Source organism: Electrophorus electricus, chromosome 6 (genome assembly GCF_041902795.1).
Source record: "Electrophorus electricus isolate QZ-2024a chromosome 6, ASM4190279v1, whole genome shotgun sequence".
Classification (NCBI taxonomy): domain Eukaryota; kingdom Metazoa; phylum Chordata; class Actinopteri; order Gymnotiformes; family Gymnotidae; genus Electrophorus; species Electrophorus electricus.
Genome location: NC_137502.1, coordinates 17,715,453 through 17,730,396, shown reverse-complemented (window position 1 = coordinate 17,730,396; position 14,944 = coordinate 17,715,453). Strand labels below are relative to the sequence as shown.

The 14,944-nt window shown below is 41.4% G+C and overlaps 1 protein-coding gene across 2 annotated transcripts; it reads left to right on the top strand.

Moving 5' to 3' along the window:
• The first annotated feature begins 254 nt into the window (after nt 1-254).
• Nucleotides 255-5,100, top strand: LOC113580113 (actin, alpha cardiac muscle 1-like). Of its 2 annotated transcripts, none has more exons than XM_027014448.3 (9): nt 255-734; nt 1,464-1,611; nt 2,244-2,372; nt 2,475-2,585; nt 2,863-2,947; nt 3,121-3,282; nt 3,764-3,955; nt 4,272-4,453; nt 4,609-5,100. In XM_027014448.3, the coding sequence occupies exons 2-9, from the start codon at nt 1,483-1,485 to the stop codon at nt 4,750-4,752; spliced, it is 1,134 nt and encodes a 377-aa protein (XP_026870249.1). In that variant the 5' UTR covers nt 255-734; nt 1,464-1,482; the 3' UTR covers nt 4,753-5,100. The 2 variants fall into 2 exon arrangements, with proteins under 2 accessions (XP_026870249.1, XP_026870248.1); XM_027014447.3 differs by having other exon boundaries at nt 656-734; nt 1,454-1,611.
• The last annotated feature ends 9,844 nt before the right edge of the window (nt 5,101-14,944 follow it).

The following is a 14,944-nucleotide window of genomic DNA, read 5'->3' as shown; positions in this document are numbered from 1 at the left end:
TAGCCTCCCTCTTACCCTAGTTGGAGTGAAGCTTACTACATGTTTCCTTTGAAGGCAGTGTGGTTCGCAATTTCTTTTGTGGCAGAATGCCCCACTGTCCTCCCCTCGCTGGGTATGATTGACACCGTAAGGCAGAGGAGACAAGGCCATTCTTTCCCCATCCTAACTCCCCTGGGTCTTGTTTATTTATAGTCGTGTTAGCAAACGTTTGTCTTTTGGTGTGTGTGTTGTGGGGGTACTGCCTGCCTGTGTGTACTGCCTGTCTTTTTCTTTCAAGCTTCACCTTGAGTCCTATTAACTGGGACTGCTGCTTTGAACCACCCACCTGCCACATCACCCTGCGTCCTGCTTGAAAAGCAACATCAGTTGAGTGCAAGTAAATTGACCCAATTAGGCATGTGGTTTCAAAATCCCAACGCTGTCAGTAGCCTGGAGTGGGGAGCCTTGCGTCCTGCCCGCAAACGTTTAACCCTGAGGCCATGCCCTATCGTCTGTCAACCTCATAATAAATTACTGTCTAATATTAACCTCAGTCATTGTCCACATAGATGAACCTGTTGTGTGGGAATGAATTCCAAAAAAGGCTCGCGGTGTGAGGTGGCGTTGGTCAGAGGGGTGGAGAGTGGGACATGGGTTTGATGAAGGTGGTAGTATATATTTGTGCTGGGCAGGTGACCACCATGTCCACTCTCTAAAGGGCGCAACAGCACGACAGCCTCTTCTCTCCTCTCTGGGTGAGTCCCACTGAGTTTAATTTTCCTGCGTTGTTCAATTAAAGCTGTTCAAAGCCCTGCCTTTTCAATTAAGATCATGAGTGATGCAGCAATTGCTGCTAGACAAGTTCATATTTAACTCTGAGATCATTTGTTCAGGATGGAATAGCTTTCCAAAGCCCTAAGTGACTGAGTGACTCACACTCTCTGCCTTGTTATAATTCAGACAATTCAGCAAATTGCTCCAAGGCTTTAGTATTAATCACAAATAATCTTCCAGAGTCCAGGCTATTAGTGGGAAGGCATTAACAGCAAGACTCTGGAGTTACCACAGTGGATGGACCATGGAGATTTATGTCTCTGAGATAACCATCACTGTACTAGATTTCAGGTGTGGGCCTTGTTGATATAGCAACATTGAATAGTGAGACATTTAGGTGTAACCCAATCTTAGATCTCACAGTCTGTGGCATTGTGTTTGGTTGCCTTTAATTCCTAAATGCTTTGGGGAACAGTGAAATGTTTTGACCTGACATGGTAATTCATGTCATCATCTTGCTGCCTCATGTCTGTGGTTTTAAAATAAAATATGAGTAATTGTCCCATGTATAAAAAGGTATGCACTATTTTTCCCATCAGCAAATAACCTTAATGCAATTGTTTCTTTGTTTTTCCTTAATTCCTATACATGTTGCATCTTTTGGTGGGGCTGGGGCTGGGGGTGTGTGTGTTCTGCTAAGGTCTGTTCAGGTCAGCTGTGTGAGTGAAGATGTGTGACGAGGAAGAGACTACAGCTTTGGTGTGTGATAATGGCTCAGGCCTGGTGAAGGCTGGCTTCGCCGGTGATGACGCTCCCCGAGCTGTATTCCCCTCCATCGTTGGTAGACCCCGCCACCAGGTCTGTTGTCCTGTGTGCTGTTAAATAATGATTCCACAGCTCTCTGTCTTGTCAGGTTTGCTATGGGGTCTATGGGATATGAGAATCTTAAAAAATGCCATGGAGCCTGTTCGGAATTATCATATATTAAACTGATATTCTGCCTAATTTATCAAATTAGGCAGAATGTGAATTTTCAGCCTTTTTTCACTGGCGTCTTTTTGTGCAGCTGTAACATACTACACACTGCTCTAGTGTGGACTTATCTTCAGGCCATCTGTGGCTTTCTGCTCTAAGTACTTGGCATTAACTCCAAGTCCCACAGTGCTCTGGGGGATGTGGGCTCAAGCTGAGGCATGGTGTTTATGGGGTGAGCATATTATGGGGTGAGCACAGATTGCTTAGGAGTCAAGAAGAATGATTTTTGGAGACTCTGGCAAAGACTTACAGAAACTGTATTAAAGTTGACTAGATACCTATTAAAATTCTTGCAGTTAGAAAATTGTTTGTGTTTAATACATGAAATGTTTTAGATTTCTTTGTGTTGAATGTGTTGGCTGAAATGCACAGCTAGCCCTGATGAAATATGCACTGAGACCTTTTGGTCATTGATTTGTAGACTGACAGTGTGCATTGCTCTGCTCATGTCTCAGGGTGTGATGGTGGGTATGGGTCAGAAGGACAGCTATGTAGGGGATGAGGCCCAGAGCAAGAGAGGAATCCTGACCCTGAAGTATCCCATTGAGCATGGCATTATCACCAACTGGGATGACATGGAGAAGGTACGGTCAAGTGCTGATGAAGACTAGTAGACCAATAGCTTGTTTGTTTTGTTTTTGTTTTTTTATTTGATGTGCTAACTTCGTCATCTCTTCTTTGCTCAGATCTGGCATCATACCTTCTACAATGAGCTGCGTGTAGCCCCTGAGGAGCATCCAGTGCTCTTGACTGAAGCTCCTCTGAATCCCAAAGCCAACAGGGAGAAGATGACCCAGGTCAGCATGGGCCCTCTTAAATTAACACATTTACACTGAAAATAACAGCACACACTGTTTCTAATTCTACACATCAATGCCATTCTATTGGAGAGCTACCCTCTCAGAGTAGTTTTGTAATAATTGGACTAGAGTTTTCAGTGAAAAGTAATCATCCTCAACTTCAGCAGTGGTCAAAGGATTCAGGCATTTTCACTGGGCCCAAGATTTCACCATGACTGTGGTCATAATAACAGAATTGTCTGATGCTTAGTGTTGCCTTCTCACTTGTCTGTAGATCATGTTTGAGACTTTTAACGTCCCTGCCATGTATGTGGCAATCCAGGCAGTGCTGTCCCTGTATGCTTCTGGCCGTACCACTGGTGCGAAAAACACACACAACCACCCACTTATCCACCCTCAGAAACTTACTGTCATACAGATAGGGTTAAGTAAGGCCATTTTGCCATTTTGACATAGTAATGCACAAATCCCCAAACATGAACTCTGATTTGTTTCATAGAGGGCTTATTCCTCTGTGCATGTTTGAATGTAGGTATCGTGCTGGATGCTGGTGATGGTGTAACCCACAACGTGCCTGTATATGAAGGCTACGCTCTGCCCCATGCCATAATGAGGCTGGATCTGGCTGGCCGAGACCTGACTGACTACCTCATGAAGATCCTCACAGAGCGAGGCTACAGCTTCGTAACGACTGGTGAGGCAAATGCAGCGCCTTTTTTCCAGCCTCACAACCACCACCCTCCAGCCTCCCACACCTGCAGAAACATGTGTGGCTTTGTTTTGTATTGGAGGATGTTTCCATGTCCTGTGATTATTTTGGTAGTGTTTGTATCTCTGTATGTGTAGACCAGAAATAGTGGGCATAGCATTCACCAGAATGGGAGTAAGTAAGGGGAAGGTTGGTCAGGGCAGGTGGTTAAGAAATGTTAATCCCCTACCCAGTAGCAAGGGGGGTGGTAGGGCTGTGTGAGTGTGCTCATTGGCCTGGTATTAATAGCACAGCCTAGTGGAACCATGCGAGCACTGCATGTGCACATGCTACAGAGGAATGTACAAACACGTGTGAGCTAGAGTATGTGCCTGTATCTGTGCTATTCTGAATGTGTGTACACCAGCATGGTCTGGCTGACCACTGAGAGAAGAATGCAAGACACCGCTGTGTCTCTTTGTATTAGCCGAACGTGAGATCGTGAGGGACATTAAGGAGAAGCTTTGCTATGTGGCTCTGGACTTTGAGAACGAGATGGCCACTGCTGCCTCCTCCTCTTCTCTGGAGAAATCATACGAGCTGCCCGATGGCCAAGTGATCACCATTGGCAACGAGCGTTTCCGCTGCCCAGAGACCCTCTTCCAGCCCTCCTTTATTGGTCAGTCAGAACATTGAATCTTGCCATTCCTTTCTGATAGGCTCAACCACATGTCATTCACCCAGTAGACATGGGTTCAGGGTTCAAATTATGTCTTGGAAAATAAGAATATATTTAGTAGTGACTTTGATTGGCTTCAAAGCAACTAAGAATGCTGTTTATCTAGTTTGTACCTAGTAATTAGTAAGATTTTTTTTACTTTTGGATTAGAACACTGCAACATAAATTGCAACAACAGGCTTAACTTGCAGTCTTAAATATGTAGTTGGTACCTTCACTTGCTCCTACCTGTCCACTTCTCTAAACCCTTTCTTAGGTATGGAGTCTGCTGGTATCCACGAGACCACATACAATGGCATCATGAAGTGTGACATCGACATCCGTAAAGACCTATATGCCAACAATGTCCTCTCTGGAGGCACTACCATGTACCCAGGTATCGGTGACAGGATGCAGAAGGAGATCACAGCCTTGGCACCCAGCACCATGAAGATCAAGGTAACAGGCAGCTGTGCAGGCAGCCCCTCAGGCCAAATGCCCTTTGCTTAGGGCTGTAGGACAGCTGCCGCTGTTCAGAATAGAAACAGTGTGTCAGTGTAGCCCTGGCTGTCTAACTGCTTAGACAACTCCCGTCTTTCCCTCCTGCACTGCAGATGATTGCTCCCCCTGAGCGTAAATACTCCGTCTGGATCGGTGGCTCCATCCTGGCCTCTCTCTCCACCTTCCAGCAGATGTGGATCAGCAAGGATGAGTATGAAGAGGCTGGACCCTCCATCGTCCACCGAAAGTGCTTCTAAACGCACGCATGCACACACACACACACATACACACACACAAAAAAATGTGTGCATATACACACACACCACTCATGTTCCTCCTCAGTCCCTTGTGAGGATCTGAAAATACACTCCTGGCTCCTTTCTGTCAGATGGCCTCCTTGATGCACTTTGGTTCAAAGCAGTGCAGCCTGTATTGTCCTGTTATGTCTGAGTAGTCCTTTGCAGTATGCCACTGACTGAATCTGTGCCTGCTATATATGGGATTCATTTTACGCTGATAAGGCCAACAGTAAATTAACTCATCACTTGCTCAGATTTATTGGGTTTTGATTCCAAAAGCAATAAACGTTGGTACTTGTCCACAAACTGTGTCTTGGTGTTCTTAGAAGCAAAGTGGCCAAAGGGGTTGTATCTGATTGCTAAATGCATTCCCAATACTAGAGAAGTGCAAATATAGTCTTGTATCATATTCAACAAATTTCATTAATGCCAGGTTCACACTAAACAATATTTTTGTCTTTCACGATGGTCACTTTGTCAGAAAAGGCAATCGTAGTGGCTTAAATTCTTGCCGTGTCTTGCTCAATAGATAACACCACACATTTGACGCTGAACAATCATCATTCATGTCCTTGTTCAATTTTGTAGGTCAGGAGGGTTAAGAATTGTCAAACATGGCTACAGAAGCTCTATGTGTGATGACAGACATTATAAGCCTAATACGGTCAATGGTGGAGGAAAATGAATATACAAAGATATGTTTTAATATCACATTAGTTTCAAAATCACTAACTGAAGTCAACAATAGAAGAATCCCTCTTTTTATTCACTTTGTTACATATGTGTGCCATAGAGCATGCTGTCATGCTCTTAAGAAACATGTACAATTTGTCAGACTATGCAAGAAAATACAAAAATTCTGACACATGCTAGACTTTTCGTGGGGCGTCCCAGACCCTACATCACTGTTCTTCGATTATGTCACACATTAAGTCCAGTTCTTTCTTCCCAATGTTCATAATCAGACCCAATGGTGGAAATTTGTTGGCTACGACAAAATTATGTCAAATCGGCCTGCGTTCGTGTAGTCTTAACCCAGGGTAATGTCAAAAGTATAAGATTATGACTAAAATGAGGTAACATCTCAATCAAGCTGTATGATTGAGCTAGGACAAACTGAAGATTTGTTCCATCAAGAAATCAAATTATATTATTAGAATATATAGAGAGTTATTAGAACCCTACCATGGTGCTATAGGCTAATACTGATAAAACTTGTCTAATGTCAGGCTCTATTTATTTAGTATGGCTGTCTATTTGAAGGATAGACTGTCCCTTTACTGTCCTTTTTGAGACACCCAGGAATGGCTCCGTTTTTTCTGTTTTTCTCTTCTTTTCTGAACACAAAACCACCCGTCTCACACACAGTGCTTCTGTAGTCATCACTGACGATTTCTTGACCCTCCTCCCCAATAACCTGTGAACTCTGAAGGACGTGAATGCTGATTGTTCGATTTCTAACGTATAGTGTCGCCAGTGTCTAAGCATAAGTTCAAATTGCACTATCGTAGCATTAAACTGAACTGAGCAGGACCATTGAAAGGGATTCTACAGATCTGCAGCATGTCGGACAGATTTTAGGCATAATTTTAAATCTTGTTAGCAAAAGCTCTAGTGATGGTGCAAGAGAAAAAGTGATTAAGATAAGTCTGAGTTCATCTGTGAGCTGCTACAGCACCCCATATGCTGGTCTGGGGACAGGCAGACATAAATAAGCAGACCACAATTGAAGAAATGACTGAATGTGAAAGTTGTGCAAATGCCTTTTAATTTGATTACATTTGTAGTTAATTAGTCACCACTAAGTGGCAGTATTGCTCCACCCTAATCACAACTAATTCTTTGTTGTAGAAAAAACAAACAAACAGCAGGGCTACAGCAAAGTGCCAGCATTTAGAGCTTAAATTGGTGACTACATTTACTCAATATTATCTTTTAGGAATTAAGTTCTTTCACTACCCCCCCACCCACCCACCCACCCACCCCAAAAAAGTACTGTCATGTTACAACTATGTAATTTAGATCTTTGGTATCTAAAATAGTCTTATACTCCTCCCTTACCATCCCACAATACTTTCACTATTCTGTAGGTTTTTTGTTTGTTCTGATTAAACTTTTAACTCAAATGTAGTCATAGCTACTGGTGTTACTCTTGTGGTTTATTTATGGTTTCAGCTCAGTGTCCTTTACAAAGGTTATTTCATTTTTTTGTAATAGGGTTTAGACACCCCATGAATTATTCCTGAATCCCCTGGAGATCCATGTTATACTGAACAACAGAGGAGAGCCACTGCTGTCTAATGGCTGAGAGAATGAAAGTGACTGATATTCCTTGCAGTTGGGTATGTTTAGTGTGATGTAATACACACAGAGACAGAGAGATGTGAACTAAAGATTAACCTGATGCTTAAAGAAACAGAGAAACTTCTGTTTGACAGAAATAGTGAAGGTTTTAATAATGCTCATAAAGATGAAACAACTGCAGACTTTTGATGGATGATTGGTGTAGACTTGAAAAGTTCACCCTAATATATAAAATATATATTCAATTATAACCTTTTATAAATGATCTCAATCAGTTATCACTGGTTATTACTGAGGGAGACTGGTTTGTTTTGTATTACACCTTTCTTTGCTAGTGATTTTGAGAGCAGTGCAGAATTCCTGATTGTTCTGTTCTCTTTTATTTTTTCTGGAGATTGAGTGTGCCCACTTTCTAACCTCAGCATCTTGCTCTTGACATTTTAACAAAGGAAGCCAGTGAGCCTAGAATCACAGAACATCAGGGGTCTCTCTCTCTCTCTTTCTTTTTCTTTGTCTGTCTGTCTGTGTATGTGCATGTGTGTTCTTGTAATGTCTCGAGCTAAAAAAAAAAAAAAAAAAAGAATTCTGCTTTAAATTTACTCCGCTACAGAGATGGACCCTACACTGAGGTTCTGCAAAGGCACATGCATCACAGCTCGATATTTAACCCCCTGTAGCATTTGTCCTTGTTTCTGCCACTGTGATGTATGATTTTTGCCAGAGGAAAGAGCTGATAATGATGTGGGACATATGTGTGAGAGGTAGGCTGACTGTGAGAAATAACCCCAAATCCTCCAAAACAGTGAACTGCAATTTTATGCACCAGGAAACATAAACCAAGCGTCTATCTCACTCTAGTGCATGATGGAATATTATTGTAATAGATCCTGATGTAAGTGGAATGGAGCTAAGCTGCATGCATATTGTCTCCCCCTAGTATGATCCTAAGTTCTTAAGCCCTGTTAGGTACCAGATCGTTTACCATGCATGTTACAATGCAGGACGATGAAAACTACATGCATATCTTATCAACATAAGATATAAACAAAGTTTAAGTAAGCACTACACTACAAGGATATACAATTTAAAATGCTTTTTTTTCCCTTTAGCATAAATCATTTTAATGTAATTCTATTGTGAGATCAAAAATAACTATATAACTGTGCAGTTTGGCCCTAAGATTAAATGATACCATTGAAATCATGCCAGCCATCAAGTGTCAAGTACTGCAATTCTCAGGAGGGGTCTTACACTGTATTGAAACAACACCTTTCATTTAACTGGCATATTGTGCATTGTTGTGCTGTATTACTGATGAGCCACCTCTCCTGCCCCATTATGGCCAAGTGCCACAGACAGTTTCCCTGAGTGAAGACAGTGTTTGGTTCTGTTTCCTGAGTATACGTGTCACCCTTAAAGGTTTCACAAAAGGGATTTTTCTCACTTGCACTGACTGGATCCCATGATCTTTAATCACAAACAAAAGCCCATTTATTCATGCTTCTCCTCCTCATGCTGCAGTTGTAGTGGGTACCAGTGGCCCATTTTTCATCCAAAGGCGAGTGAAGGTGAAGGCAGTAGAGAGGATGAGTGTTCAGTCAGGCCTCTCTCTCTCTCTCTCTCTCTCCTCTCTCTCTCTCTCTCTCTCTCTCTCTCTCTCTCTCTCTTCCCCCCCCCCATCTCTCTCCCCCTCCCCCCTTGCTGCTAATATACATAGAGTGCAGGTGGCAGAGCTGAAGTGACACTGAAGTGTATTTAAAATATGCAGCTCTAATGAGAATGGAAGAGACCGTAGAAATACACACAGTCAAAATCATTCAAACCTGCTGCTTGCATTTTGCAGATACCATTAATCACCTGTATGAATAACTCTGCCCTTCTCTCAGGCCCTAGTGTGTCTATGAGAGACAGACAGAAAGAGAGAGAGATGACAATTAGGGCCTCTTTTCTGACTGGTGCACGAATGCATTTGTGTTCAGCATGATTTTTATTTTTTTTTTGTAATGGCCTATATAGTGGCCTAGTTCGTAATTAGGTCTGTCTCCAGTTAGGAGGGGCATAGTGACATACACATTTAACTTTGTCCTGTAAAAATTAAGAATGTTACCCTTACCATTGGCTGGTACTACAGAATACTCACTGAGTGATTCAAAAAGTAGGTAGACCTGATGGGAAATTGAGTTTCCTGGTACAATTGAATCTGTATTGAAGTCCCAGTTAGTACACCTCTAATTGGATAACTGTAAAAGGTTCAACTGAGGAGGCAGACACACCATGCAGACACACACCCTACTTTGAACCAGGTAACCTCACTTCTGACCCTTATGACTGACCTCTTGCATTCTCTGAACATTTCTTGCTCAAACAAAAATTGGCAAGTCTCTACTCTCACAATCAACTCACTTCCTCTCTCAATTGCCATCTCTCTTAGTACCTTTCACACACTTGTTTTCTATCTTTCTTGTACTCACAGACACACTTTCTCTACTACTTTCTTACTTCAGTGATTCTCACTCCTCTTTTAGTTTTCCTGGTAAACCGACACAGTGGATAATGCATATGATATACACACTGAACACACATATTAAAAAGGTGCAAGTTTCCACATTATGGACCACTGGAGACCCAGTTCCTTTGACACACAGCAGTCCTCTAATCCCACATTAACACAATACTTTGCCTTTAAGCATTTTAGCCCAGGAAAGGCTTTATGTTTCTAAATTACATTATTATAGTGTGACTTCCCTTTGAAATGTGACCTGATGGCCAGTGTCCGGTCATCCTTAGAAACAAAACAAGTGTTTCAAAAGAAGACAAATCTTTTGATGTCAGCCTCACCTGTTTACAAAAACAGGCACAGATGTTCTACATATATTATCACTGCAGTGAGTTGCCCCTTTTCAGAAGGGAGAGAGCAGAGATGAAAGATATATCAGGAAAAAGAAAGTGCACCCATACCAGATAGCTTTTTTAGCTACTTTATTTTGGTGCTAATGCATTTCAATTGCAGCATTTGAACAGTCTCTTAATGAAGTCTCAGAATGAGTGGCTCTTATCGAGATGCAGTCCCATCTGCCACAGCTTCTTTCTGACCCAGTGCACCAAGGATCATGTTGATTGCTCGCTTGCTCTTTTTTTCATTTACAGTCTTCCCCAATCGGTGTCAGAACAGAAGTGCAGAAGTGTTGCACCAGGGCAAGGCTTTCGATGTTGATATCTTGCTTCCTCAGTTAACATCACTTTACCCTCAAAGCTTCTTTAAAAAGCCAAATGGCTCTGAAAAGGAAGTTAATGATATTGCCTTTGGCGTGTGTTTGACTGATTGCCTTCAGCTCTCTTTTGGATGTGAACTATTCGATTTTAGGTTTATTTTTTCCTGATTCCTTTTTTCCCACTTGCCCTTGCTCAATAACATCTCAGCAAAGTTTACATTAAATTCATTCAAGGCATGCATAGACTCACCTGCAAAAAATCTGATTGTTTTCATGAAAATTAGGCCCCTTTGCAGTGCCATAAATAAATTATAAGTCTGCTTCACAAGTACATGTTCAATCAAGGTATTATGATATTTGCTGGTTATTGCTGATTATTCAGTGTGGATACACATCTGTTCCTCCACCATTACCATGGGTAGCAGCATCTGCAAAGATGCCCCACCTTGCTGCCTGACTCATCTCACAACCATCTGTTGGACTGGAGTGGCTGTTATGGGTTCTCTTATGCCACAGAAACAAGCCAGCATCTCATACAAGCCATCAATTCAGACTCCCAGTGAGTTCTCACTGCAGACTAGGGTGACCACTGTAATAACCCCTAAAAGGAGTACATATGAGGGACAGAGATATGACATTACAACACACAAAACAAAAACCATGACCTATCTAGGTTACCTAACAGAGCTGACCAATTTGATCTAGAAATCTATAATGTAAATTAATTTTTACTCATCAAACTTGGCACCTCTGGCAATATTTAAGTCTGGCAACATATATGAAATTCAGCTTTCCTAAACTTCAAAAGGGAAGGATGTACTGAGCACTGAGAACTGAAGTCATTTTTCTTTTTGGAATTTTCACACTATTTCAAGCCAGTAGGTGAGGTATGTGGTGATCTTTTAAACCAGTGAAACATGGTATTTGATTTGACATTGATTCCCTAAAATAATATTGATCAATGGAAAGCAACTGCCATCTCACTCTAGAAGGAGGATGAATAGGTGTTCAGGCATTCTGCCGAACAGAGGAAGGGAGCTGAAAAATCAGTCTGATGTCTGGCTATCCTACTGCAGACTAACCTTTACTCCTGTTCGGTTCTCTTCTCCTAATTGGCATGGAATGAATGTTATGTAAGATCACTGGGGATCTTCTGAATGCACTGCATTGGCCTTACATGTATACTCATAAGATACCCAAACAGAGAAAGGGAAGAAAAGGTGTTGTAGATGCATTGTTGCTGCATGTGGAATTCATTTTGTTTGAAAATGAAAAGTTTGAAGAGTTTGACTGGATAGCCAAAAAATAATTCTCTTGATATCATTATGTCACTTGTCACGTTTCCAAGTGATTTTGTAATTTTATAAAATATACATATTTTTACCAAAATTGCTTTAGCACCAAAAATGTTTGCTGATATATGAAATGGAAATTGTCAGTAAAAAAACAAACATTGTCTTAAAACATTACAAACATAGTTCATATCGACAAACATTATTATGTGCTAAAACAATTTTCGTAAAAAAAAAATCACTTGTATGGAAACATGCCCATTGTAGTTTACGTGAGTAGAAAAAAGAGCTATTGTAGCAGCAGCATAAAGCTCCAGTCATGCAGAGTTCAGGCTTTTCCTGTTTTTGAGCTACGAGGGTGGACAAAATAAACACCAATGGTAAACATTGGTTTCTCTGAAGAAACCAAATCACAATTCCAAAGGCAGCTACCCAGGTGAGTCATGTGAGAATGAATACAAATTAGCAGTATGTGTCAGCTATTTTTAAAAAAAGCCTTGATAATCGGCACTCTGATGTGAGAGTCGGATGTTTTCAAGGCAACTGGAGGAAACTAACATGGTCATAAAAAGACTCAAGTAATCCATGTCAGAATTGCTGAAACAAAAACTGTTTAACCCTCTGAGATCTACCACAATTCTGGTTCTGTAAAAAACATGATACTATGGTAATTCAAATAAAACATATCATAATGTACAGCGAGAACTATATGTTAATTACAACAACTCTGAAACCTAGAATATTAAGTGACATGGAGAACAGTCTTGATTACCACATATACCCAACATGCTTAAACCACATGATTAAGATCACTATCTGGAATAAACATCTTATTGACAGAACTGCTAAATAGAACAAAATTACACCTTTAAATTATGACAGTATTGAATCAGCATATCTGTATGCTGTGATAAAAAAAATGATTAAAAAATACTATACATTTGTCAAATTCAAAAGCTGGATATGAAGACAGGTTGCATAAGGATACATAATCTGGTGCAAGGAGCATGGAGGGAGGGTGTAGAAAGTGAGTCGGTTTGGGATCAGGGGCAGAGCAGAAAGGCAGCCCAGGTGAACCCACAGATGATTAATGTGGGCTGCACCTGGGTGTCACTGATGGTAACCTATTTAAACTGACTTCTTTTGCAGATAAAGAAGAAAAAGATAGAGAAGAAAAAGCCAGAGTGAATCTGTTTCTTAGTTTTTTTGTTTTTTTGTTTTAATTAATTAATTTATTTTTTTAAAATGTAAGAATAAAGGAATAGCTCTGTGTCCATTCCTTCCTCCCTCCTCGACCCAGATTATTTTCACAGTCATTTTTACAATTTTTCCCCCCAAAAAAGAAAGAAAAAAAGATCTTTTTAAACACCTGCTGTCAGTCTGCAGCTGTTAAAGCTATGGGTCAATCCATGCAGGGCAGGTAAGACAGCCAGTTTTGTGGGAATTCATGGTCATATAATGAACAGGGAATATGAGGCTATTTTACAGAACCAGCTGCACCCTGTAACAGCAACTTTTCCCTTGTTATTTTATTAACTTGTTATTTTTTCCAATTTGAAGATGATAATAGGCCTTTACTGCTAAACAAATTGGTTTCATGAACACCAGGGTTATTATGATGAAACACAGCAGACAAAATTGACCATGTTTGGTTCTGAGATTTAGTTTTCAATTAGAATTCCTCTTTAACACACCTTTTCTTAAACTGTAAACATAATAATTAAAATGTCATTAAAATGTTATTTATGAACATTGTTTAGTTTTCATATGTGTCGTTTACTGTCATTTACTCACGTTTACTCGTTTATTCCAATTATGTTTAATTCCATTTTGTGGATCTGCTTATTCTTTTTTGATGAAAAAAGTCCCAATTCTCACGTAATTACATTGGTTAATGCGGTTTTGAGGTTGTCTATTAAGAGCACTTTATATACTCTTTTTTTTCACCTGTTTTAGAATCTGGGGAATGTGTACTGGATTGCAAAAAGCAGGTTGATTCACATCCGCTAGCTACAAGAATACATTACGTGGTGATATGTCACTGGCCAGAGAGAGAGCGAGAGATTGGGTGAGGGGGCATGGTGAGTGCTGTGCACCTCCGTACAACCTGCAACTTGTTACCTCCCCCTTTCCCCCTTCAAGTTTCAGTCCTTCATTGTTCTGTTTAATTTGTTTTGCTGCCAATAATAAAGTGTAAAGCTGTGATGTCTTCTGACACCTCTTTCAACAGGCCGGCATTACATCGGTGCCGGAAGAGGGATGCCGCAGAGTGGCACATCAACAAACTTGAAGGTGGGCGGCAAAGAAGACCGAGCCTGAGGAAAGGGGGTACCGAGCATTATTCCTGCGCTGTGTTGAATTGGTCCAGCAAACCGAGAGCAAGATGGACGGCTAGAGAAGACAATGAGAAGAGCAAAATGGCAAGACTGAGCAGCAAAGCCTGTCTGGCGCCCGGTGAGTGAGACGAGCTGCATCTGGTGCTGGAGAGGAAAGCACTACAGGCACAGAGAGATCTACTGCCAGACCAGCATGATGACCTCACATCGTTGACTGCAAACAACACAGGGCTACACAGTGGAGGAGCTTCATGAGGAGACAATGTGCCGCAGGGCCCCCGAGGGAATGCCGGTGAAGCAACAGTGCTGCTGCTGCTGACAGTGCAGAAAGAAAGGAAACAACAGCCATCAATGCTGCAAACCTGAACCAGCAGGGAAACATAAGATGGCTAAGCGGTAAGGGGCAAGGAGCCATTGGAAGGAACAGTCCTCTTCTGGGAAGTCCAGCTGTCACTGCAGATTGTGGGTTGAATACAGCTTAGGTGGAGGGCATCTCACTGCCCTCATTGACACAGGCTTGTCTTTGTCACTGCCATGAGCAGGTGTGCTGCCTCACGCTGCAAACAGCACACCAGAAGGCTGGGGAGTGGCAACGGTCCAACTCAAGAACCACACCAGCAGCTGAGACGGCATGAGAGGAGGAAGTCTCATGGCAATTACAACTCACTCTTAATTTTCACCAATGCTATATTATAAATTAGTCCTTAAAGGAGTCAAAACACTCAGCTCCTCTGTCTTAAGAACTAGCCTGATCACCTATTAGCAATATCCTTTATAACACTGAGCTTTCAGACTTCGGGCGTCTGTTTGTTGTTAAAAGGATCCAGTGGGTTATTGTTGATAAGGGATTAAATTAGTAGCTAAACCTTATACCTCGATAAATAGGACTAGTTAGCTAGCAACTAACAATCAATTTGACAATTAAGCATTTTTGTTTATGACCTTCCAAACACATTCTGAAATCCTGAAATCATGCTGGAACAGAAAAGCACCTTCCCCAAACTGT